The 27,125-nt window shown below is 40.0% G+C and overlaps 1 protein-coding gene across 1 annotated transcript; it reads left to right on the top strand.

Moving 5' to 3' along the window:
• The first annotated feature begins 984 nt into the window (after positions 1-984).
• Positions 985-26,988, top strand: sh3bp1 (SH3-domain binding protein 1). Its single transcript, XM_032574331.1, has 18 exons — positions 985-1,374; positions 9,567-9,609; positions 11,002-11,106; positions 11,191-11,267; positions 12,462-12,573; positions 16,140-16,216; positions 16,300-16,387; positions 17,553-17,621; positions 17,695-17,785; positions 18,831-18,967; positions 19,285-19,396; positions 19,572-19,653; positions 19,736-19,816; positions 21,986-22,099; positions 23,186-23,283; positions 23,983-24,145; positions 24,627-24,985; positions 26,338-26,988. Exons 1-18 carry the CDS (start codon positions 1,325-1,327, stop codon positions 26,610-26,612), a joined length of 2,133 nt encoding a protein of 710 aa, XP_032430222.1. The 5' UTR covers positions 985-1,324; the 3' UTR covers positions 26,613-26,988.
• Positions 26,989-27,125: the final 137 nt, after the last annotated feature.

The following is a 27,125-nucleotide window of genomic DNA, read 5'->3' as shown; positions in this document are numbered from 1 at the left end:
ATAAATTATAACTGTCAACTTCCTCCAAGAAACCCAGTGGGTGGGATTATGCTAACCTCTGTAGATAAGCTGACCTCTGATTGGCTGTTTGAATAATGACCTTGACGTCTGATTGGCTCCTTCTGTAGAAACTTTGACGTCTGATTGGCTGCTTCAGACAGCAAGTTAACATAACGTCTTCAGAGTTAGCTAGAACTCCCTCAGTAGCTTCGCTGTAAAGTTAACAAATAAGTTAAGCAAGATAATTAAATTGCTCTAATTTAATTAATGCTAACTCTGGGTGAGCAACTCCAGCCTCTATATTCCTAGTTTGGTCTGAAATGTCGCTAATAAGTTCACGAGCGAATGTTAGCCGGTATTAGCTAGTTGGCGGTGCTAACAGAAAATGCTAAAGAAATTAAACATGTTCCGGTCTGAAGTCTGTGGCAGCTTCCTCCACATATAGATATTAATAGAGTTAAAAATATATTTTTTAAAAAGCTCAAAATAACCGAGAGAAATCTTTCTGAAAAGTCGTTTGTGTGCATTTAGTCGGCCCCACCACTAGGCGGCAGCATCCGTCAGGCACTGGCGTTATTAGCGGCTTCACCGCCTACATTTAAATTCCTACAATTTGTCATAATATTAATGAGAATATAACAAATTATAAAGGAACATTTGGTGGAAGGTTGACCTCTTCCTGGATCGACACATTTTAAATGAATGGATCAGTTTTTGGTTCTGCTCATGGTCGTTTTTGGTTCTGATGTTTGGAGAGAAGTTCCTCAAAAAAAGGCGACAGGTGACAAGAAATGAAACTTTGATGAACCAGAGGCTCACGCTGCAGTGAAACCCAACCGGCTCTGAAAATTCCTGCTTCTGCAAAAAATTAGAAAACTCGCTGCAGTAAAATCAGAACATGTTTGAAAACTGGGACAGAAATGTCTCAATTAACGCCTTGTTTCCCCTTTCAGACATTTCACATCCTGCAGCAGCAAACACCGTTAGGAACAGAAGCTGCAGCCTGGACTCACTTGCCGCTCACCTCCACACCCACCCACTGCTGAGACTCAGTGGGGGGTTCGGAGTGACACCCTGAAATAAAAAAAACAACAACAACCGCGGGAAAACATCTGGTTCCCTTTCGCTGCTGACGTTTCATCCGACCAACTTCCTCATTTGCTGAAACAAGAACGAAGACCGAACAGCCGCAGAAACGCTCCCGACGAGAGGCAGCGCGACCCGGCTGACCTGCGCCTCCAGCTCCCGGTGAAGCAGCCCGGCCCGGAGCGCCTCCGGACCGGTTCGGATCAGGAAGCGGAGCGGGTCGGACTCCAGCGCCAGCATGCTGCGGCAGTCTCTCAGCATCCTGAAGCAGTTCGGATCGGCAGCAAGGTAAGAAAAGTTTGATCAGAACCGACTGTTGGACCTTCATGGTGGTTCCGGTCCGCTTTCCGGGTCTCGCGTGGACCCGAGAAGGCCCTGATGGTCTTATTTTATCTGATGGTTCAGTAGCCAAAAAATGTACTCATGTAAGAGTAGCAGTACTTAAAAAAAGTATTTTTGCTCAAGTAAAAGTAAAAAGTAGCCGTCCAAAAATTGATCAGTAAAAAAGTTACTCAAGTACCGAGTAACTGATCAAATGATCAATCATTTCATATTTAGAAATTACATCATCAGACTAAAATATAAAGTTATGTAGAAATTTTGGTATTACAGCAATTTCTATAAATAAAAGATAAAATCAGACAAAAAAAAATCTAAATCAAATTTTCCAATAAAAAACTTCAGAAACTTTAACAGAAACTGCAGGTGTGTGTCTGAGTTTGGTGAATCTTTGGTTTAATTATGTTTGTTTTTCATTCAGTGGGTAGAAAATCCAGAAATTTTACTCAAGTAGAGATACTTCATAATAAAATTATTGACTAAAAGTAAAAAGTACAGCGTAGTAAAAATACTCCTGAAATACTCCTTTAAAAAAAAAAGAAGTTACTCAAGTAAATGTAACTGAGTAAGTGTAACTGAGTAAATGTAACTGAGTAAATGTAATTGAGTAAATGTAACTGAGTAAGTGTAATTGAGTAAGTGTAACTGAGTAAATGTAACTGAGTAAATGTAACTGAGTAAATGTAACTGAGTAAATGTAACTGAGTAAGTGTAACTGAGTAAGTGTAACTGAGTAAGTGTAATTGAGTAAATGTAACTGAGTAAATGTAACTGAGTAAATGTAACTGAGTAAATGTAACTGAGTAAGTGTAACTGAGTAAGTGTAACTGCCTGACTCTCCAGAAATGATACTGAATGATAACGAGACAAACACAAAACGATGCCGGATCTGAAAGTGGAAGGGAAATTATTAAATTGTTTTAAGTTCTATAAGTATGCGAGTCAAACCTTGCCAGAACCAGAATTGACTTGGACTAGGCCATTAAAACAATTAATCAGCTTTGATCTCAACCATGCCATATAGAGATGCACGATATATCGGGACCTGCCGATATTAGTCATTTTTCAACACATCCGTATCCGCCCGATGAATACTACTACTGCCATCTATTTCTGGTCGGGTTTTTCCACAAAGGTGTCAAAGAAGTTGACAAATATATATAAGATTGGTAAATATTGGTTTTCGTCCAAAACAGCAACATTATTATCGGATATCAATATCGGATCAAATTTTGATATCGGTGCATCCATAATCCCATGATATGTATAAGAGGTTTTCCTCCTGGATTATCCTGGATTTACCTCCATCAGCTCTCACCAGCCTCACTAATCCCCACAGTATCCCCACAACATGATTCTGCCACCACCATGTTTAACTGTGTGTTTATTGTCTCTGATTTTAGTCTGGGCTGAGCAGAGCACCTTAACCATGTTGTAACCCATTAAATGGGAAAAGTTTGATGTTGTAACGCGATAAAAAGTGAAAAAGTTTGAGCAGCGTTGAAACTTTTGTAAGGTGTGATATGAATATACAGATTAAAAAGTTTTATCTTGTTAGGTTTCAGTTTTTATAAGGTTTCAGTTTGTTTGTAGAGGTAAATATTTATGGGGTGTTGTTTGTAAAGTTACACAGTTAAAAATGAACAGTAGTAATTTTACTTATTTAGCCTGTCAGAGGGGAGAAAATCATATTTTCACCATGTTATTTATTCATTTATACATTTTAAATAAATAAGCTAAATATTTAGCTTCATACAAAATATTTTGTTAGCAGGCTAAGTACTTGGTAAACAAAATATTAGTTTGAAGCTAAATATTTGGCTTGCTAGCTAAATATTTAGTTAAACTAAGTATTTACTGGTAAATGTATATTCAAATTGCTAACTAAATACTGCATCAAGCTAAATATTTAGTGTGTATATAAATGTTTAGTTTGTTCACTATATACTTACAGTAGCTTTACAATAAATATTTAGCTTGAAGCTAAGTAAGTTTGGCTAACTAAATATTTGCTTTGAGCTAAATATTTAGTTAGCCAGCTTGTTAAGTCTTTTAGCTCGAGATCTTCATTACTGGAACTATTTTCACTTTAGTCACTGTGAAGCACTTTAAGAGCACTTTTTTCATTTTATTAACAAGCACTTTATTTAGCATTGCACTTTAAGAATAGATTTGTGAATCAATAACAGTTTGCCCACAATACGTTTTAACTATTTGCTGACCATGTTTAGCGGTTAGCATGTAGCCTGTGGGCTCTGCGCCGCCGCTCCTCATCGAGGAGTGAGGAGGTTTTGTGACTCAGAGCTGCTGGTTTGAAAACTTGAGCAAATGTTTGTGTGTGATCTGTTAAGTGTGGAGGTGGAGGGACCTGCCATTTCTGTGTCCTGTGTTTGGACAAATACTTCCCCGGGGTCCGGGCACCGTTTATAGGTTCTGGGAGAGGCCATGGGGTATTGCTTGTGGTGTTTCATAATGGTGCTTATGGTGTAAGGATGCAACATAAAATATTTATGAAAAGTAAATAGAAATGTGTTTGTATTTGGTAAAAGGTATTTTACGTGTATAGGTGGAAACTGGTAAACAGAGACCCCCTGTGGTTTGTCCTTCATGGCTGGGACTGTTGGGCTGCAGTCGGTTTTATTCTTGATGTTCTGAGGAATAAACTGTTGCTGCTTCCACCTTCCTCTCTGTAATCCAGATGCAAACGGCCACCTTGTTACACTAACTGAATAATTAGCTTGAAGCTAAGTATAGATGATAAACTGAATATTTAGCTTGAAACTGTGACTTTTATAAAATAACAAATAACTTGGTGAAAATGTGACTTTGGAAAAAGATTCCAAAGTCACATTTGGAATGTGACTTCCAAATGTGACTTTGGAAGTCACATTTGGAACTAGTTAACTAGTTTTAACTCAATAGTTAAAACTAGTTAATAGTTTTAACTATTGAGTTAAAACTCAATAGTTTTAACTCAAACTATTGAGTTAAAACTCAATAGTTTGAGTTTTAACTCAAACTATTGTTAATTGGTAACTTTACAAATGGCTGTAAGTTTTTGAGGATATAATTGTCTTTTTTTTCATTCTGTGCAGTCTTTGTTTTTAATCTGCTCTGCGTCTTGAGGTCGTTGTCCCTTCGTATTCTGACGGCAGGCCGTCTTTCCATCCAGCTCAGCACCGTTACGCCAGCAGGACGGCTGTTTCTGTTTGTCCTCTCCGTTATCTTGTTGTTTACACGCTGAGCTGTAACTCTGCTGGTTCCCTTTTCAAATCAGGGAAAGCCTCAGTTTGGTTTTATGTGGTAGAAAAGGGATTTCCAAGTGATAGTTTGGGTTGAACACAAAGGGAATCAGCTGCCAGGGATGTTTTAAAGCTCATTGCTTTGCCTAAAAAACACTATAATAAAATATTAAGATTTCTACTCTGACAGCAGAATAACTTGCAACATCCAGGCTCCAAACCTCTGATAACAACCGACTCACACAGTTTTGTAAAACCCTGCGGGTGACCAAACTTGACACCTTCCTTTTTTCTGGTGGTGGTGATACGCAGACCTGCGTGCAGCAGGACTGACGGTGTATCTGCAGGCAGTGCCGCCGCCTCCTCTGACGCACTCCAGTTTAATAATAAACCTACGCTGCATGCATCTGCAGCAGAGCAGCGCTTGCTGGCAGTCTGCTCTGATGCTGTGAGCTTTGTAGGAAGAAGTGCTGCTGCACCTGTTGACACATCTAAACATTCATTTTCCCTTTCAGTTTTGCTCAACTGTGTATTTTAACTCAACCTGCATGGTGGAGATTAAAAATAAAGGAACTGGTGGCTCTTCAGACACCTTCGCCACAAAAGTAAAAATATTACCAAGAGTTGTTGGTCTAGTTTCAAGTTCAAATATATTAGTAACAAAATATGAGTTTAAGTAAATAACTTCTTTATATTGATCAAAAGTTCTGAATGATTTTTCATTATTTTCTGGATTTATTTACTTTAAACAAGCTCTGGTATTTTGTTGAAAAGTTACTTTTAAGTTAGTTTTGTCTTATTTCAAGTGTTTTAATATATTTCCAATAGAAACTAAAGCAAAAATACCAGCTAACTTTTTGTTTTTGCAGTGTGATGCCTGAACATTTTGTTATTTTCACAGCCTGTTCGTCTGATGTTGAGCTTTATTGGTTAAATTGCAAACGCCACACTGTAAAAACACAAAATCTCACCAAGTATTTTTGTCTAGTTTCTGATGCAAATATTTTATTATACTTGAATGAAGACAATACTAACCTATAAGTTTCAGTAAGATATAAAGTGTAATCAGATATTGGCAGCAGAAACTAGAGCGTGTTGGGAGTTTCTCTGCTGTGCGTTTTGCTCCTCAGATGTTTTAGCGGAGGAAACGAAGAACACCTTGGAGGTGCTGAAGCCTGTCTGACCCTTTCAGGAACTGGGCTGGGTTTCCTCTGACTGGCAGGCAGCACCAGATCTGGCAACAGAGCTTCACTTAGAGCGTCTTGGTGTCGGTACACAGAATAAATAACTCTAACAGGTTCTCCTACTTTAGCCCTTTTTTTTGGTTTGTCAGCCTATTGGAGCGTAAAAACTCTCATTTTCTCAACACTGTTACATCGATATAAAATATCAGCGCAGAAAAGCCGATAAGTGGAAACTCGCTGCAGTGAATCACCTTTGATTTTTAAGCAGAAAGTTTGAGGTGATGCTCCTGTGGAGGAGTTGAGGTGTGAATTTTATGAAAGTGGAAATGTTACTGATGCCTGTGAAGCTAAAGGGCATCTTTGCTTCTGTAAAGTACGGGGGCGGCAGCATCATGCTGCGGAGATGCTGCTTGGCTGTTGATCTGACTTGGACTATTTGTCTGAGACTCCAGTTTTCATCCCATGTAATGAAGAGTGAGCTGCAGACTGCTTTACTGTGAAATGGTTAGCTTGGTTGTTAGCCAGAGACGTTGGTGGATTATTATGGGATATTAATGGCTCATTAAACTCTATTTATGTTAGCTGTAGCTGTAGAATGATGAAAATATGAATTTATCTTCAACCAAATGTATTAAACGACATTCCATCATTTCAGAACAAAATTAACGCAAGCTAGCTGCTACATTACAGAAGACGTCCTGTTGAGAATATCAAAATAAAAGCACTTCCTGTGCACTTCATATTTTTTAATGGCGCATAACAATCTACTTATGTTAGCTGTATCGCCATAATAATGACAGCATATGTATTTATCCAACTGAATGCTTTATTAAACGCCGTTGCCGATGTCCGATTTTCTATTGCTGCTAAGCTAGCTGCTACAAGGAGACTTCCTGTGGGGAATATCAAAATAAAAGCACTTCTGTTTCACAAGTTTAGCACTTTTATTTACTTCCTCCACTTGTACCTTAAATTGAAACATCTTTGCTGCTTAGAATAAAGAATGAAGGTTTAAACAGGGATTTAGAAAATAATTTTCCAACATTACTAAAACTTATCAGAGTGAGAAGAAGAAAACTCTCCAAACCAAATTTAGTTCAATGGGGAGGACAAAATGAATAAACATCTGGTAACTCAAATATTAGAAACCAGAAACTCAACATCAGCAACATTTAATCTCTTTCTATTTTTTCACAGAATAATGTTTTTTTATTTCTAGTGGACTAAATATTACATTCGATCAATTTTCAGAGCGACACAAAGCAGTACGTAGCTGGTTAATTCGGTAAATTAAACATTAAACGATTAAAAGACTGAAAGATAATTATTAGATATTAATGAGTAGATTTAGTCCTGCAGAGCAGCTGTACTTTTATCACAGGTTAGAACCAGAACCAGAACATCCGTATAGAAAATGACCACAGCAGCTTCAGCAGCGGGATGTTTGGTTCTCTGTAGAGCTAAAAGTCGCCCAGCGCTGCTCCCCTCCACCCAGTTGAACCTACAGAGCAACCGTCTAAACTTAGCAACCCAGATGGCTTCCTGACAGCGTGACGTCATCGATGTACGCAGAAAGAAAAGACATCCTTTACTGGCAGCAGCAAAATAACAGGCAATCAAGGAACGTAGGTTCACAGAAATATGAAATAATATCCAAAATGTATAACAGTAAGAATAACAAAAGTAATGATAAAATAAAATACAGTTTAGTTATCTGAGTTGGATAATTTAAGAAATGTGCAAAAATGTTCCTTTAAAAAACAGACTTTTTGAAAAAAGTGAGAACTGAACTGTTCAAATGACTCTACACTGTAAAACCAAATGAGTAATCATGACTAAATCGATTACACTGGGATGGTTAGTCTTTACAAAATCATAAACCAAACAAACCAAACTCTGTTTCTGTAAGGGCTTGTGTCCGAGAAGAGCCGAAGGTTTCAAAAATAATGTTTATGAGTAACTGACTCAATTATTACTCACGTTTTTCAGTATTCATTTCTCATATTTATCAGTTATTAAATGTAGATTATGATCAATTTGCTTTTTAATACCACAGTTACATTTAAAGATGTAAAACATTTCACCATGTCAAAGATTTTAAACAAAATGATGAACAGGATGTTATTTCTGAGTCCAGATCATTGCCAGAAATCTAACCATTAGTAGATAAAACTACTGAATTACAACAGAGCTCCACGAATAAAGACAGAACAGAAACTGGTTGAAATGCTGACATGCCTTCTGCTTTTACAAGACGCACAGCTTTATGAAGATAATATGCAGCTTGTGGGAGGGAATGCAAAACAAAACATCCCTGCAAAATAAAGAAAATATTAATAATAGATTGACTTATTATGTAAAAGAAAAGCTTTGTTTACAGTGTAGATGGCCATATAAAAAGCATGTGGCGGGCCGGATATGGCCCCCGGGCCTCCAGTTTGACACATGTGGTTTGAGTTGATCTCATGAGTTTTTGCATTTAACGAGTTTCAGGGCCACACATTTAATTTGATCAGAAACAGAACAGTAAACAAAGTTACTGTGAGGATTCGGTTTCCTGGGTTTGTTCGGTTTCTGAGTCTCGTCGTCCCGACTGTGACTGATCCCAGCTGTGTCTCACGTTTCCTAGTCGGCTCCTCGTCTCGTCTGGTCACAGGTCTTAGTCCTTGTAACCAGTGGCTACCAGTGTAACCAGTGTGACCAGTGTGAGAGTCTTTGCCTCTGCCCACCTGTGCTGCCTGGGTTGGATTTTGTGTGATTCATCATTAAAACCGTCATCATTTTGTCACTTCAGCCTGGATCCACTGCGTCTAGCTCACCTCCTCCAGAACCGCACATTACGACAGCTACATGATAACAACCAAAACAAAACTAATTTCTAAACACAAACACACACACACCCACGCACACACACACACACACACACACACCCACACACACACACACATTATTACTGTGATAATTAACATGAAAATGCGTATTAGATGAAACTAACTCCTGGAATCCGTCTTTATTCCATGTTTGTTCTTGTTTTGGTTGGGAAGTAAAATCTCTCAGGCCTGTTACCGTTTTTCTTGCTGATGTTAAACGGATCCAGGTGTGAGAATCTCTAATTGGAACCAGAACCGCCTGAACCGAATCCAAGTCTGCCGGCCAGGTCCAGACGTTTCCTCCTGCTGAAACTAAACAACAAATTCACCACTAAAAACTGAAAATTACACACAAACTTCACCCTCATGCATCTTTTTTTATTTGTCTTGACAAAATGTAAATAGAAAATCTCCATTGAGGTCTGATAATCATGATTATACGGAAGAGGATTAGGAGAATATTTAAAAAAATTATTCAGATTTTTTTAAATTAGAATTATAACTTTAATCTCAGAATTATTTATTTTTCAAAATTTAGATTTTTTCTTCCTCAGAATTCGGAGATAAAAGTCAGATTGTTTTTCCTTTTAGTTCTTTTAATAATTTTCTGTATGATTTCTAATCTCCTGGATTCTCTTTCAGGACCAACATCTCCGTCTCCTGATAATCCGGCCAGCCGTTTTACTGAGCTGGTGAAGAAAATCTAAATCTGATTGGCTGTTGTTCGAGTTAAAGCTGCAGACATGATTCATAATTAGTATTTTCTGCTCACCACTGCTGATAAATCCAATGTTCTTTGCTAATTCTTGTTTTTTAAATAATCTGTAAACTTTAATCCCTCTCAGGTCGCAGGATGCCACTGATCTTCTACATGAGGATCTGGTGCAGGTGAGAGAAACGTGAACTTTCTCTGACTTTATTACTGGTTGAGTCAGTTTAACGCTGAATTCACTGCAAACTAAACTCAAGAATTGTGATAGAAACTTCAACCAGCAGTAATTTGGATTCATAATGTGGAGATTTTCATGGCATCAGGAGCTTGGAGACCTAACAAACTAGCACCCTACGGAGGCATCTAGAAAGTGTCTGAGTCTGTCATTATTATAATTTGTACTCTATTCTTCCCAATGTATCCGATTTAGTTCTACATTTGGAAGTGATGCAGATCAGAGCATAAATAACGTGTCTGTCTCGGTCTGCGAACCGAAACGCAGCAGGAAGTGTAAAAACTGTCCTTCATTTGGCTCAGACACAAAGAAAGCTAATTATCATGCTACGGATTGTTTGGAGGGGAAAGTGATTAATTGGACCTAATATGGAGACATTTTATGATAAAAGAGGAGTGGTCCATCTGTCTGATAAACTTCTGGCTGTGAACTTCCTGCTCGAGCTATCTGTGCTACATGTAGCAGAGGGTTTGGGGCTCTGTCCCTTAAATCAAAGATTCATCAAAATGCTTTTCCAAAACAGACTTCCTCTAAAAATGCTCACTAGTATCAGGTTAATGAGGACAGCAGCAAGTGGTAGAAACGCTGCAGAGCCATTGGCATCGTCCATATATGGGTCTCACTTCCTCTTTTAGCAGAGCTGTGGCTTTAACAGGCCGCCTGTTGACAGAAGGCAAATTTTAAATCTGCTTTGAAAACAAAGGAAAGATCAGATGGGATTTATTTCAGTTTCATTCTCTTCATATTTGCAGGTTTTATGGCTCTGAAATGTTAAACTTGTAGCAAGTTTTGTAATTAATTGATTGCATTTTAATCATTAAATTAGCAACATTTTCAATTCAAAATCTCTTTTTGCTGTTAAATTATTGAATAAATACAGATATGATCTGAACATCAGAGATATTTCTAGTTTTTAATCTTCTGGTTCTTCAACCATCAGATTGGAGCAAAGTTTTGCTACATGTTAGCATTGAGATGCTATTTTAGGCTAGCATAGCTTCACTGATAGGCTAACTGCTTTTAGCACAACTTAAACACAACAATCGTCTTTTCCAGCGTCCAATCAGATCGTTTAGAAGCAGAAATTAACCCCAGTGGGACCTGAGGAGACGCTTCGTCCTCCATCGCTGTTAGCAAAATTAGCTTGTGCGTCAAATTTTACCGTACCAGAAACCCAACACAAAGGTTTTGTTTCAGGACATTTATTTATATATATATTTATTTATATATTTATATATATCTGTAGTAAATGAATCTGCCCTCTAACCATCTCCGCCTCCTGCCGGTAGTTTTCTCTCTGGTCACGCTGCAGTGTTTCTCCGGTTGAATGCAGGTGGAGCAGCGGGTGGAGCCGGCCAAGAAGGCGGCGCAGGTCCTCCATAAGAAGCTGCAGGCCTGCATGCAGAGTCCTGTAGGCCTGGAGGCCGAAAGGAGAATGGTAGCTGCCATTTTTCACACCGTGTCTGAACGAGTTTCATGGATTTCTGAGACAAAACGACGTTTTTTTTCTCTGTTTCTGCAGAAGAAACTTCCTCTGATGCTGCTGTCCATCAGCATGGCGGAGAGCCTGAAGGACTTTGATGCTCAGTCCTCCATCAGGTGACGGTTTCCCCCAGAAAACCTGCTCAGCCCGGTGGTTGGCGGTTAAGTAGACAGGACATGTAAAAATATTACTGGGTAATTATATGTTAGGGGAAAACATCATCAGTGAAACGATATTTAAACCCACAACTAGTCTTAAAAACAACAAATCAAAAATACAATTAAAATGAATATCAATTATTTGCATTTCTGTTTAATCCAAATGAAGTCAGCGGCTCCATGAGGCCCCCAGGGCTCCAGGGGCCATAAATGCTGATATTTTAACACAAACCACAGATACATAAATGTAACATTTATTTATTGAGATGATCAATGCTGCTAAATTTGATTTAATGGTTTCAGCATAAACTCAAAGATTTTAAATTGTTTAACATTTAAATGTAAGAATTTAAGGAGCTGGCAAGTTTACTTTGTAAAAATTCAAAGAACAATATTCATAGTTAAACTGTTTTGTTACCATAGCAACAATCTGATGCTGTGAGTTTAATCTTTGAGTTGGAGATCTGTTTGTTCACAAATACAAATGAATAAACTGTAATTATAACTGATTGTTTTTATGTTGGCCAGTTAATCTACTCTCTCTCTCCCAGATTAAATCCAACACAGAAGCGGTTAGAGGTGCTGATGCAAACAAACTTTACAGGGAGGACAGCGCCACACGCTGGGCAGCGTTTTGAGATGGAAACGCCGCACATAATTCTTTGTTCACAAATATAAATCATTCTCACCACTTGTTCACTGGACACCTCTGATTAACTTTTAAAAGATTAACTTTTATTTTTGTTTTTAACTCAACGCAAAATCTCATCAAACCTTCAGGTTAGATTATAATAAATTAAAGCTGCAACTAATAATAATAATAATAATGGAGATTATTATTGATAAACTGATTAATAACTGGATGCAAAAGGTGATGAATAGAAGTTTTTTTTTATTGAATCAGGTGAAGCTAAACGTGCCACCAGCAGAGTTCTGGGCAGATCTACATTTATTTATTGTCCAGTTGTGACTTAATTTCTGATCTGAGTGTATCGTTCTTTCAGTAAATGGCCTTTTTGAGTCTTTATGCTCAAATCAACAATTAATCCATTACTAAATTAGTTGCCGATTATTTCAGTAATCAATTCATCAAGATTAATCCGATTAATTTGACCCTACAGTGGAAGGTTAACCCTCTGCTGCGTGTTGCAGGCGAGTGCTAGAGATGTGCTGCTTCATGGAGAAGAGGCTGGCCACCATGTTGGCCGACTTCGAGCTGACAGTGGAGAAGGAAGTCCTGGAGCCGCTCAACAAGCTGAGCGAGGTGAGAAACCTCACGGCGCTGGAGCGGACGTTCAGCTGCACCACTTCTCCTTTCCACTGATTCATTAACGTCCACAGCAGGCGGGCTCCGGCTGGACGGGGTTCTTCTTAGACGCAGTTTGGACCGTTATTTTAGAAAATGCATAATTAAATTATCAAATATTTAAAGGAGCAATTTTATGTAAAATCCACTTTTTTTAATCCTTCCATCATGTTTTAATCCTGGTATGTTCTTTTGATTCTTTCAAATCTTTTAATCTCCATGGCAACCATTCAACTGTTAAAACGCCTGGGTGGACGTAGCCCCGCCTCCAAGGCTCAGCTCCTCCCCCACTCAACTCCTTCAGACTAGCCAGCTGCAATTAGCAACCAGCTGAGCTCATTATAGGAGCTGCTGCTCAGAGCAATGCTGGTGGAAACTTTAAAGGGTTAATAGAGGAGCCATGTTGGGACGACTTCCTGGAGGCGGAGCTTCAGGAAGAGCAGGAGTTCTTAAAGCAGGGCTCACCAACACGGTGCCCGCGGGCACCTGGTCGCCCGCAAGGACCACATGAGTCGCCCGCAAGCCCGTTCTAAAAATAGGACAACTCACTAGTGAGCTGTGTCTAAAAATGTTTTTATTCTGTTGCAATTCTTTTTTTAATCACACTTGCATTTATATAGCTTTAAAAATGACAGTATCTTAAAAATATCCTCATTATACATGACGTTTAGAAAAGTTAGGGTGAACTCTGACTTACTCTAGTTCTAATTCAATGGTCAGTATTGTGCGCATGACAAAACCAGTGCCAATGGAACGCAGGCTGGCGGACACAGCGAAGATGGGTGCTGAATGCATTTTCTTTCCCCAAAAATATGGCTGAAAAAAGAAAGAAAACTTATCACTTTAACGAGGAATGGGAGAAGGAGTTCTTTTTTACGGTTGTGAAAGAAACCTGCGTGTGTCTCATTTGTGGGGCGACCGTAGCGACGGCAAAGCGGTACAATATTGAGAGACATTTCACTACGTGTCACAAAAATGACCATGCTAACTACCCACCGGGAAGCGCAGTACGTGCAGAAAAAGCCAGTGAGCTAAAGGCAGCTTTGGGTAAGCAACAATCTTTTTTCACGAGGGCGGGAAAAAAGTCACTAAAAGCAACCGAAGCCTCGTTCAGAGCTACACATTTTCTGATCAAGAAGAAGAAGGCATTTTCAGATGGAGCAGTTGTCAAAGAAGCAATGATGATAATAGCTAACATTGTACTTAAAGATGACAAAAATGGAACCGATCTAATCTGTACGCTCTCCGACGTCCAACTGGGGGCATCTACGATGGCTAGACGAGTGTCAGCTATGTCTGGTAACCTGGGCGATCAGCTGGACCGGGATCTGGCAAAGTGCAGGTGGTTTAGCATCCAGTGCGACGAGTCCGTGGACAGCAGCAGTACAGCTCAGCTGTTGGTCTTCATCCGGATGGTGTTTGAAGATTTCTCCACAAGAGAAGAACTCCTGACACTACTGCCCTTAAAGACAACTACGAGGGGAGTTGACATTTATAACACGCTGAAGGAGTTTTTCGTGCAGAAGAAGGTAGCATTGGAAAAACTGGTGGCGGTGACAACAGACGGGGCTCCTGCTACGATCGGCCGACATACAGGTTTCATCGCTCACTGTAAAGGTGACCCAGACTTCCCAACATTTCTGCATTATCACTGTGTCATTCACCAGCAGGCGTTATGTGCAAAAGTGATCGGCTTTGAGCACGTGATGACTCCCGTTGTAAAAATCATTAACAACATCCGCTCCAAAGCTAAACAGCACAGGATTTTCAAGGTGCTATTGGAGGAGATGTCAGCTGAATATGGTGAACTGCTGCTACACACAGAAATCCGATGGCTCAGCAGAGGACGAGTTTTATTTCGTTTTTTGTCACTTTTGGGTGAAATCAAAGAGTTCATGCAGTCCAAAGGCGAAGACGTCTCACTGCTAGAAGACACAGAGTGGACCCTTGACCTTGCATTTTTGACGGACATTACTGGGAAACTAAACGTCTTGAACTGCGAGCTGCAAGGCAAAGGTAAAACTGTTGTTGATATGATAAGTGCTTTAAATGCATTTAAAGCCAAGATGAACATTTTCTCTGTGGATTTACAGAGAAAAAAAGTGCTGCACTTTCCCTCTGTGCAGTTGGTGCTGAAAAACAATGCTTCTGCATCTGAGACATTTGACAAAGTTGCAGAAAAGTACTGTGAAGTCATAAACAGACTTGGGCAAGAGTTTGAGAATAGGTTTTGTGATCTTGATCAGCTTGAGCCATGTGTGTCATTCATTTCCAATCCTTTCATGAATGTGGACACAACATACTTTGCTGAGAAACTAAGTGCAACATTCAACTTGGATGCTGGACAGGTGGAGATGGAAATCATAACATTGCAAAATGACCTACACCTCAAAGTTTACCAGACTGCACCAAACTTTTGGTCCCTTGTTGACACAGAGAAGTACAGTGGTGTATGCACAGCAGCTATGAAGGTTGCCAGCCTGTTTGGTTCAACCTATCTCTGTGAATCAGCGTTTTCTGACATGAACTTCATTAAGAACAAACACAGAACATGCCTCACTGATGCACATCTGAAAGATGCACTCACAGTTGCAGTTTCAAGTTACACACCAGATTACAGTGCACTGGTGAACAGCATGCAATGCCAGTCTTCTCACTAATAAAGAAACCAATGCCAGATGTTAGTGGCAACATGGCAGTGTCATGGCAAAGTTTAATTAAAATATTGAGGAATTGTGTTCAATTTAAAAGTGTGTTCATGACATATAAGTTATAATTTTGTTAAAAATGCAGCAGATTTGGTCATGAGTTCAAAATGTGACAAGATTTATTTAAAAATATGTAAGTTGATTTTTCTTTAACATTACATAATTGATAACTTTTTGAAACATGGTGCAACATAGTTCATGATTTGCTAAAAAAAATTTTGTGAGTGGCTAGTGAAAATTGGACATTTTTCCTATGAAATGTAGTGATGTAAGTGATTATCTAAAAATGTGACAATTACTGAGATTAAAAGAGATAAAGTGCTGAATATTGATATCTGTTTCCCACCTTGTTTTCATTGCTAATTATTGGGAGAAACCATTAACATGATCAGTGTCTTCTCATAGATGAGTATCATTAATCATTATTGATAATGTATAACTAAAGGCAAACTGAGTAAATTTGTTATTTCAGAAGAGCGTGTCAAACTGGTGCCCTTTGTATGACTCAGTACCCATGAAGTAGCTCTCAGTTTCAAAAAGGTTGGTGACCCCTGTCTTAAAGAGACAGAGGCCCAAATTCAAGGCGTTAAATCTGGTCATATTTGATATATAAAGCATTTTTATAACAACTGAAGGTAACATAGCTTCTTGATTGTTCTATAAAATTGTGGTATATGTGTGGAAAATATATAATACTGCCTCTTTAAATATTTAAATATCCGTCTGTATAATAAGTAGATTCAGTAATTTGTTGCATTAATTTGTTGGACAGCTAGCCGCAGCAGCTCTTTAAGATGAATAATTTTTTATCTCCAGGAGGATTTACCTGAAATCCTGAAGAACAAGAAGCAGTTCGCGAAGCTCACTACAGACTGGAACAACGCGCGGGTCAGGTGAGTCCCAGGAAGCCAGCTGTAAACACCTGGACGTGACGCGGCAGGCGCCGGACGTTAGCGTCTGCTTGTGTTTTTCACAGGAGCCAGGCGAGCAGCGGGCCGCAGACCAAGCAGGACGGACTCAGGGAGGAGGTGGAAGAAGCCTGGAGGAGGTTGGAGAGCATCAAGGTGCCAGCAACTTATTTATTTACCCTAAAACTGAATCTATACCTGCTGGATTGGGTAACACATATTACGTCACTTCCTGTTGTTGCTGTTTGTGTTTGAGACTTGAATTTATTTAATTTCCTCGTCCTCAAATATTATTGAGTTATTCTAACTAAACATAGAGACGTTTTTCTGTTGCTGCACTTTGCATTTTGGGAACTCTTCATGTTTCACATGATTCTGTTGCCGCTGTAAGGACTCGTTAGCTTAGCTAGCCCGGCGCTAGCCTAGCATGAGTGCTACTATGGCTGCTCCTTCTGTTTCCCCTCCTGTCTCTACATCTCTGAGTTGTCTCTCTATGACTGCGTGTTAATGTCGTAGAGAAAAAAAATCTCCAGAAAACAAAGAAAATTTGAGGTTGATCTCTGAAATTTTCTAGAAAAATAAGGAAATTTCTGAGCTTGAAAAGTCAAATTTCGAGTATTTATTTTTCAAAGATTGAAAATTATTCTTTTAGATTAAATTTTCTTTATATCATAGGTTTTTGATATGGGCTCTTTCCCAGGGCAGCATCAGAAATTGGAAGGCTAGAAAATGTTTGAGATTCATTTCAAAAAAAAATTTTTTCTCACAATTTTTTTACTGTCAAGCTCAGAAAATTTCTGACATTAATCCAAACATTTCTGAGTTTTTTTGTCAAATATTTTACTTTTGAGCCCAGAAATTTATGAATTGTTTGTAGAATATTTCTGAGATTAATCTCAAAATTTCAGAATTTCTTTAGCAGAAATTGACTCATTTTTTTCTAACTAAAACACAATCATACCTCTCTTGGGCATTTATCATATCGTTTATCATTTATCGTGATAAATTTCTTGTCATGTTGAGAATTTTGATTTATCATCAATAAATTTGAAATAATTATGTGTTAAAGAGAAACTGCCGTATTGTTGGGATTCTCCATTGTTTGTTCAATGAGAGAATCAATAGATATAAATGCATTTTAAGATTAAATTAAGTTTAATGAAACAAATCATATGTGACTGGTGTCCTAAATAACCTGATTTTATATGGATTTGTTTTTTATAATAGTTTTTATAACAGTTCCAAAAAATATTGTGAAAAAACTTTAATCCCATGCCACCCACGTCTCCCTCTGTCTGGTGTTGACCTCTGACCTCTGTAGGATGAGTACTCTGCAGACCTGTATCACTTCGCCACTAAAGAAGATGACTATGCTAACTACTTCATCCGTGTGAGTTGTGGTTCGAACACGCGGCCCTGATGGACTCCTTTCTGCCCGCTCACCTCTGCTTAATCTCCTGCAGCTTCTGGAACTGCAGGCGGATTATTACAAGAAATCCCACGAGTTCCTGGACAGAAACATCAGCGAGCTCAAAGAGAACCACAGCCAGAAAGGTGAGCGCCTCCGCGGCCCATCACCACTTCCTGCCCCGCAGGAAACGGGCTTTTAATTTGATATAAATACATGAATTTATGTAACCTTTCAAATAAAATAACCATGTTGTTTATTAATACAAAACAATCAACAGTGATGTAGAAAATACTCAGTAAACAAGTTCAGATTAGCAGAAACTTTAGCTCACATGTTGCAGAAATGTAAGAATCTAAAGTTTCCAGACTCTGACGTCTATTTCTATCGATGCAAAATCAATTTATTAAAGTCAGTACAACGCTGCATTAGGGCCATCACAGATAGAAAAAAAGTATATTTCTGCTAAAAAAGCTCAGAAATTTTCTAGGAAAAAAAGGGAGAAAAAGTTGAAAAATTGCTAGAAAGATACAGAAATTTTGAGATGAATCTCAGAAATTTCCTATGAATTTTCCAGGATTTTTTTTAGAAAATATCTGAGTTTTTATGGAATTTATTCTTTCTGTTTTCTATCTACAGTTGCTCTAACAAGCCAGTGTAAGACCAGGATTAGTTCATAATATTGCTCAAGTAAAAGTATAAAGTACAGAGCAGTAAAACTTCGCTTATAAGAACCTTTTTTCCCAAAATGTTGCTCAAGTAACTGTAACCAGCACTGCCCACCTGTAGATATCAACGAGCTCATGGTGTTATATTAGCATTAGCTGGTCATCATTTATTATCTGCATCCAGCTGCACCAATCAGCTCCCTCTGTTAGTTTGGAGGAAAAAGTTTTCTGCTGCTTTGCTGCCATGTTTCTTCAGCATCATGTCTCCTTCGTGTAAAACCGGCACAGGCATCTTGGTGGTCATGTTGCATTTAAAGGCGGCTCGGAAAAACAAGCTATGACTCATTAACGATGAGTTGTAACGGCTAACAAAAGTGTGGGAGCCCCTACTGTATCAAATCGAGATAGGAATAATAGAAAGATGACCACTCTGAGGTATAAATATTGAAAAAGTCAGCTTCCAGTCCAGGGGACACGGCTGACTCTGACTTCCTGCCGACGTGTTGTGACTTCCTGTTTGCAGATCCGGCGGTGGGTCTCTCCAGCCTGAAGGTTTACGGCGAGCCACTGCTGTCTCATTTGAGCCAGAGCGGCAGGGCGATCGCGGCGCCCATCCAGGAGTGCATCCACATGCTGCTGAGGACGGCCATGAGGGAGGAGGTGGGCGGACCGAGCCGACTCTCACTCATCTCTGAGATTTTATTAAACCAAGCGACTCAAACTGTCTCAGAACGAGGAAATGAAACTGAAATTATGTGATACAGAAACAATTATAGCATGTATTTACATTCAACCTAATTTATTCTGATTCCCCAAAATAAAAACCAGAACAACCAACTGAAAAAATGCAGATGTCCTGGTTCATTTCCTCAGAAATTCATTATAATAACCAGCATTTAATAAAAGGCCGCTTTGCAGAAGGGGCTGAATATAAAGCCGGTTTGAATTAAATATTATTTTTTGTTTTTTTTGGGTAGGGCCTGTTTCGTCTGGCGGCCGCCGCCTCGGTGGTGAAGCGGCTGAAAACCTGCCTGAACCAGGGAGCGGTGGACCACGGCGAGTTCAGCATGGACCCCCACGCCGTCGCAGGTACGCCTCAGCTCACTTCCTCCTCTGGCCACTCCAGCAGCCGTCTGATGTCACTTCCTGTCATTTACAACATCCTGTGGCCACCAGCAGTGAAAAACAAAAAAATGAAACTATGTCGGCCAATCAGAGCAAAGCAGATTTAACTAATGATGCATTTCTCTGATTTTGTTCACAGGAGCCTTGAAGTGTTACCTCCGGGAACTCCCTGAACCTCTGATGACCTTTGAACTGTACAGTGATTGGTTTGCAGCTGCAGGGTGGGTAGCATGAGCATCGCTTCCTTCACTTCTTCTTATTCCTGCTTTCAGTTTTTATGAGTTTGCTTCTTCAAACCCGCAGAGAAAAAGATCTGAATGTGAAGCTGGAGAAGTTCAGGGAGCTGCTGCAGAAACTACCGCCTGAAAACTACAACAACCTCAGGTCTGTTTAAACTACAACAACCTCAGTTCTGTTTAAACTACAACAACCTCAGTTCTGTTCAAACTACAACAACCTCAGTTCTGTTCAAACTACAACAACCTCAGTTCTGTTTAAGCTACAACAACCTCAGTTCTGTTCAAACTACAACAACCTCAGTTCTGATTAAACTACAACAACCTCAGGTCTGTTCAAACTACAACAACCTCAGTTCTGTTTAAGCTACAACAACCTCAGTTCTGATTAAACTACAACAACCTCAGGTCTGTTTAAACTACAACAACCTCAGGCCTGTTCAAACTACAACAACCTCAGGCCTGTTCAAACTACAACAACATCAGTTCTGTTTAAACTACAACAACCTCAGTTCTGTTTAAACTACAACAACCTCAGGTCTGTTTAAACTACAACAACCTCAGTTCTGTTTAAACTACAACAACCTCAGTTCTGTTTAAACTACAACAACCTCAGTTCTGTTCAAACTACAACAACCTCAGTTCTGTTCAAACTACAACAACCTCAGTTCTGTTTAAACTACAACAACCTCAGTTCTGTTTAAGCTACAACAACCTCAGGTCGATTTAAACTACAACAACCTCAGGTCTGCTTAAACTACAACAACCTCAGGTCTGCTTAAACTACAACAACCTCAGGTCTGCTTAAACTACAACAACCTCAGGTCGATTTAAACTACAACAACCTCAGGTCTGTTTAAACTACAACAACCTCAGTTCTGTTTAAACTACAACAACCTCAGGTCTGTTTAAACTACAACAACCTCAGGTCGATTTAAACTACAACAACCTCAGGTCTGTTTAAACTACAACAACCTCAGTTCTGTTTAAACTACAACAACCTCAGGTCTGTCTGTGACAGCGAACCGTTTCCATATGAAGGCCGAATGAACCGAGCTAACGTCGGTAACACAGCTGGTGAATTTCAAAATGGCTGCTGAGAGACAGTTTGCAATATGTTGCAAATAAATATAGAACAACATTCTGACATTTGGGGAATATTCTGTTCAGATGTTTTATTGTAAAGGAAGTTTTCTTTTCTTTCTGATTAGCCGTTTTCTGGGAATCTAAATTTTGTTTCATCATCGTAAAAATGACAATTCAAGTAAGATAGTTAGTGTTAGCAACCTCTCAACAGAACCCCTAATCAACTCGCTGTGCAGATTAACTGTCTGCTTTGCTCCTGTGCAGATTTTGACATTTTAGTGTAAATTTGTTTAATTTAGCCTAAAAGTCTCAGTGCTGCCCTCTTTGGGTCAAATGGCAGTACTACATGAAGTGACGTTCACGTCACTCAGCCACACTTCAGATATAAAACAAAAAAAAACAAAGAATTTGGACTTTTGTTGTCAGAAGATTAAAGTCAGTATTTTATTTATTTGAGTTTATTTGGTAGGGACAGACAAACTGAACAAAACAGCAGTCCCATGTTTGCGTCATAGTGCCATAGCAACAGCTAATTCGCAGCACTTGTCCCTAGAGGGGCTTTTAAAAAGTTAAAATCATAATCATTTAAAATAGCACAGCATAATGTTGACAACATCTACAAACAAACAGTGAAACATGAGACATTAAAAATGGATACAGTTCTGTTTTTGACATAATCAGAGTTTAGTTTGTTTCTTAAACGCACTAAAACTGGTTACAGACTTTAAATCAACAGGAAGTGAGTACCAAACTGCAGATCCTCTCACAGACAGAGCACTTTGAGCAAGAATGGTTCTTTTTTTGAGATTAAAGTCAGTATTTTGAGATTAAAGTCATTAAAGTTTGGTTCACTTTAAGGTAGAATTTAGCAGACAAATGTTTCAGTGACTGTTTTTGGTTTTTGGTTCAACCCAGAACCAAGATGGTGGCCGTCCTGAGGCCATGTTACTGATGTTATCTTTGGGGTTACTGAGATAAAATGGTGCAAACTGTTTTATATGAATTTATTCAGCTCTAAAAGATTAATTCAGTTATATAACAACAGTAAATCTCATTATGGTATCTAGACGACACACAACCAGCAGAAAGTTCAACTTGATGAGTAAATATGATTTAGTTGGGGATGATATTTAGTTTAAGCGTTAGCATGTTAGCATCCAGTTGTTCCCGTCCAGCTCAGATGTTCTTTGTAAAGCTTTACAAACTGTTTCACGTTCTGCTGTCGGTCCAGGTACCTGGTCCAGTTCCTGTTCCTGCTGTCGGAGCAGCAGGCCGTCAACAAGATGACGCCCAGCAACATCGCCATCGTCCTGGGCCCCAACCTGCTGTGGCCGCGCGCCGAAGGGTGCGTAGCAAGCTCCCGTTTCTGTGGTGACCTCTTCAGAAAGGTCAAGTAAAACCCAGAGGAAGACCGGCAGTCAGACAGAACAAGGCTGGGGAGAAAACTGTCACATAACGTAATCCGTGTTTCTGTCATGAAGATTTAACTTAAGGTGTTAAACATTATTACATGTTTTAACACCTTAAACATGTAATAACGTTTATAAAGTTGCTTCTTGTCACCTTTTCATCTTAGATCTCCAACAAATGAGCCGTTTAAAACAGACCTTTACTTGGGCGTGCCGTGGTGGCGTAGCGGTTAGCGCGACCCGTATTTGGAGGCCTTGAGTCCTCGACGCGGCCGTCACGGGTTCGACTCCCGGACCCGACGATATTTGCCGCATGTCTTCCCCCCTCTCCTTCCCTCTTTCCTGTCAGCCTGCTGTCATATAAGGGGCACTAGAGCCCACAAAAAGACCCTGGAGGGGTAAAAAAACAGACCTTTACCAATAATCTACAGCAACAGTGATTTATATAGAAGTTCTCAAGACCCAGCTTTTATTTTGATATTCCACTTCCGGTTTTTGGCAAGTGAATTTGCATATTAGTCAAATATTTATCAGAGATAGATGTTTGGAGCTAAATATTTAGCTTGCTAAACATGGAGGGAAAAATGAGCCAGTTTATAGTCATTAATATTTTATACTAATGGATTATTTCACATCTAGTTTCTGATTAGTTTCATCATCAGGGATGTTTTCTACTGACATCAGTAGCAACAATGATGGTAAAGAAGATGCTACTTGTTGGATAATCCTGAGGTATTTTTATGGATTGAGATTAAATCCCTGTTTGCTCCACAGAGCTCAAACGTTTCTGCTTCGGTTAGTTTGGCAGCAAATGGGCTCAATCCAACATTTTAACCAATAAGCTTCAGACTCTTTATATGTCATAAAAACCTTTAAAACTTATTTACCTGCCTTGAAAACCCACAGAGAGCCGGATTGGGACTGGTTTATGTTTCATATTATCGTGATTTCATGTTTCTTGCCTGCAGTTCTTGGTTTTATATCCTTTGAGTTTTGCGGTTCTTGTTTGTGCTGCTGTTCAGGGAAGCTGCTCTGTTCGACATGGCTGCAGCATCTTCGGTCCAGGTGGTGATGGTCATCGAGCCGCTAATTCAGTACAGCTCCAGTCTGTTCCCAGAAGGTGAACTCAACGCTTACTAAATAATTCAGAATATTATGAAATTTACCTTTACAACCACATCAGTGAGTGCTGCTCTTATTGCTGCTCTTATTGCTGTTCTTATTGCTGCTGCTCTTATTGCTGCTGCTCTTATTGCTGCTGCTCTTGTTGCTGCTGCTCTTGTTGCTGCTCTTATTGCTGCTCTTGTTGCTGCTGCTCTTGTTGCTGCTGCTCTTATTGCTGTTCTTATTGCTGCTGCTCTTATTGCTGCTGCTCTTGTTGCTGCTGCTCTTATTGCTGCTGCTCTTGTTGCTGCTCTTATTGCTGCTCTTGTTGCTGCTGCTCTTATTGCTGTTCTTATTGCTGCTGCTCTTATTGCTGCTGCTCTTGTTGCTGCTCTTATTGCTGCTCTTATTGCTGTTCTTATTGCTGCTGCTCTTATTGCTGCTGCTCTTGTTGCTGCACGCTCTCTGATCCGCCGGTTGCTCTACAAACTCAAACCACAGCTAACACAGCAGGTCAAAGTGAAACCGCAGCGTTAGCTGGTGTAGCGCTCTCTGTTAGCATGAGGGTTTTTTAGAGCGTTAGCTGGCACAGCACCGGCTTCAGAAAAACCCAGATAAGTTTTGTGGTTTTGTAGCTAATATAAATAACAACAGGAAAGCTAATCATCTGGTTAAGATGAAATAATGTCTGATGGAGTCGTCCTTTTGTTTCCAGCTGTTGACTTTGAGATCCCTGAGCTTCCTGAAGTCCCAGATGCTCCTGCTCCTGCTGCCCAGACCTTCTTCTCAGAGAAGGACCGACTGAGCAGAACCGTGTCCTCCTCTTCATCCACGTCCTCCTGCTCCTCCTTCCACATCCCCCTCTCCAAAACAAACAGGTGCTGCTGAAGGCAGGAGGAACATTTCCTCCTCATTCTCCCACATCAGCTGAAATGAACAGATCAGGGTTGAACACAAAGAACTATTCCTAAACCCCAGTGGTGGCTACCGCTAACTAAAGAGCTAACTGCCCTTTAGTTATATAGTTATATAACTATAAGGAACTAATCATAAACATTTGTTCTGCTAATGCTAAAGTGTTAAGACAGCATGGTTTTTAGCAGAAGCTAATGCTAATACGTTAGCTTGAGCATTAGAAGTTATCTGGAAAAAGCAATTTAGTGGAAACCAAGTGCACTAAAAGTTTTCAAAGTGAGCAAAAACGGTAGAGTGCTAAGCTAAAAATTAGCTCTCCTAATAGCAGATTAGCTTAAGTGTGTAATTTTGAATGTTTGTGGCTTATTGGATTATAAGTTTAAACTTTTGCTTTTAAAATAGTTTGTTGCCTCGTTAAGATGCTCCTGGTTCTCCTCCCGTTAGCACGGCTTCCCAGGACAGCGGCAGCGTCTTCCGGGCTAAATCCGGTTCTGTTGGCAGCCGCAGCGGCACCACCACATGGGGAAGCCCCGCCTCTGACCCGGCAGAGGCCAATCAGAATGCGGCATCCAGCAGTTCATCCGAGTCCAGCACAGCTCCAGCTCCCAGGTCGTCCTGCGGATCCGGATCCACGCCGGACCAGATCCCGATTCCGTCTCCCAGGGCGACGGCGCCAAGCCCGGTCGCGCCGATGAGGAATCCCCCCCAGAGGCAGAGTTTGGACCAGACCCAGCTGGAGCCCATTCTAGAGGCGCCACCTGAGTCTCCTAAGGCGACTCTGACGATAGCATCACCTTACAAACGTAAGCGATGGCAGAACTACTGACTCAGCATTTTCACTTTATTAAAATATATGAAAAAAAGGAAAACAAATTTTAAAAGTTGACGATTTTCCACCTGAGGACCCGATGTGTGTTCTTCACAGTTTGAGGAGTTTTTCTTTTTTTTATCTGGTACTAATCGTTTATTTCCTCTTGTGGTTGTTAAAAGCAGCACAAGAAGTTAAAAACAGAAACTAGTGATCTGGATTTTAACATCCAGGATGTACACAGGAAACAGGAAGTTTCTCACACCACTGACCAAGATGTCAGCAGATCGATTTCCACAGCAGAGAGGGAAACATCTCCTCAAACTCTGAACCTTTTCTTACCAATGACCAGAATCTGATCACCTGAACAAAAAATCAGCTGACGGTTCTGTGTGACCCAGTCTACAGAATGATTATTTACCCGGCAACAAGTGACCCTGCGACTTTAAAAGGGATGAATAATCTCAGCAGGTTCCTGGGTCAGTATTTCTGAGCGGTTTGGACTGCTGCCCTGCAGAAAGTAGGTGCTGTATCGGGTTCACATGTTCTCTCTCTCTGTATGTTTGGGCTCACAATATGGCTGAAAACCCCGTCATAATATAAACGTTTCATATCAGTCGATATCAATAATTATTTATTAGTTTTTTGTTTGAGATATTTGAAATGCCACCAAACTGAGATGTGACTGTTCCTGTTTTATCCAGTTTTTATTTTTTAGCAGTTATGAAGGACGGTGGGAAAACGGGTTATTCAGCATGTTGTTGCTAGGCAACCAAAACGTGATGCTACCAACCTAGCTGAGCTAGCAATGACAGGTTGAGTGGCTAACATCTGAATATTCTATCAGACATGTTATTGATTGATATTGATCAAGTGTCCATCAGGAAATGTATTGTTGATTTCTGGTCCAGTTTTACTCTCTGGGTTCCTCCTGCGGTCTGAAACTGATCAGCTCATTTAACCACCTGCTCTACTGATGAGCTGTCAGTCGCTATTTCTGTCGCCTTTTTTTATACTGAACCGAAACACCGAGTTCTGCAGCACATCTACATGTCAAGGTTGTCAAAGTCAAACTAGCATAGCTAGCATAGCTCACATACTTCCTTTTAATCTGACAGGTTAAATAGCCCAAATTATTGTTGTTAATGTTTTACTGTGAAAGTTTGCAAACTGGATCTGTTACTTTTAACAATTAATGGATTACAAAATTATCTGATGATTATTCCAATTATTGATTAATCTGATTTATTCCCATTAATCGATCCAGCCTTGACGTAATTATTATTTAACTAAAGCAGAGCAGCAGAACTTGGTTTGAAGGTCCATTTTGTTTGTTTTCCTTTCCAGCGAAGCGAACCTTCAACCTGACCAAAACCAGTCAGACCATTGAGCTGGTGGGATCGGTCCAGTTCTCCAAACCCAAACCGCCGGAACCGCCCAAGGCTCAGGCTCCGCCCCCTCCGACCTCAGCCCCGGTCGCTGATGTCACGCCGATGCCGGGCCCTCCGCCCACCAGCGTGAAAAAGCCTGCGCCGAAAAGGAGCGGAGTCAGAGCGCCGAGCTGCCCGCCGCCTCTCCCGCCGCCGTCGCAGCCCAAACCGTTTCCCTCCGTGGCGCAGTGAGGCGCCGGTCCACTTCCACATCACTCCACCCATTGTAACGTTTTCATCCCCAAACACATCATTTATTTATTGTTTATTTACACAACCTGATGCTCCGAGTCTCTGCAGACCTGGAAGCAGCTGTTGGTGTTAAACTGATGGAAGCTGATAAAATCAGGCAGTTTTATGTTTCTGTTCGTCAAACTCAAAAAACATGTCAATGAATGCAAATCTAATTAAAAATGTTTTTATTGTTCATTCATATAATCATCTTTTATAACTGATGCTGCGTAGCGGCACTGCAGGTGCTCTTACATATTTATAGGTCAGCTAATATCTTCATGTACAGGAATGTAATAAAAACGTATAAACTCGTCCCTTAAAGGCAAAACTTCATCAAAACAATACAGAAGGTGCACTTTGTGTTTATAGAGAAGATCTGCAGCATTAAAGAGCATCTACAGGGTTAGCCTGGGGTTAGCGTCCAACATGGCTGACCAGCAGCTAACTGCTAACAGCTAGCTGCTTCAACGG

This window comes from Xiphophorus hellerii, chromosome 10, assembly GCF_003331165.1.
Source record: "Xiphophorus hellerii strain 12219 chromosome 10, Xiphophorus_hellerii-4.1, whole genome shotgun sequence".
Taxonomy (NCBI): Eukaryota; Metazoa; Chordata; class Actinopteri; order Cyprinodontiformes; family Poeciliidae; genus Xiphophorus; species Xiphophorus hellerii.
The sequence above is the reverse complement of the archived record's forward strand: the minus strand, read 5'-3'. Positions and strand labels throughout refer to the sequence as shown.

What these genes read in the sequence shown, in the direction of transcription:
- sh3bp1 (XM_032574331.1), top strand. Translation starts at nt 1,325, where the DNA reads ATGCTGCGGCAGTCTCTCAGCATCCTGAAGCAGTTCGGATCGGCAGCA. An exon ending in GGACGGCCATGAGGGAGGAG is followed by an intron (nt 18,968 to 19,284) that starts GTGGGCGGACCG and finishes TTTTTTGGGTAG; the next exon opens with GGCCTGTTTCGTCTGGCGGC. An exon ending in GATTGGTTTGCAGCTGCAGG is followed by an intron (nt 19,654 to 19,735) that starts GTGGGTAGCATG and finishes TCAAACCCGCAG; the next exon opens with AGAAAAAGATCTGAATGTGA.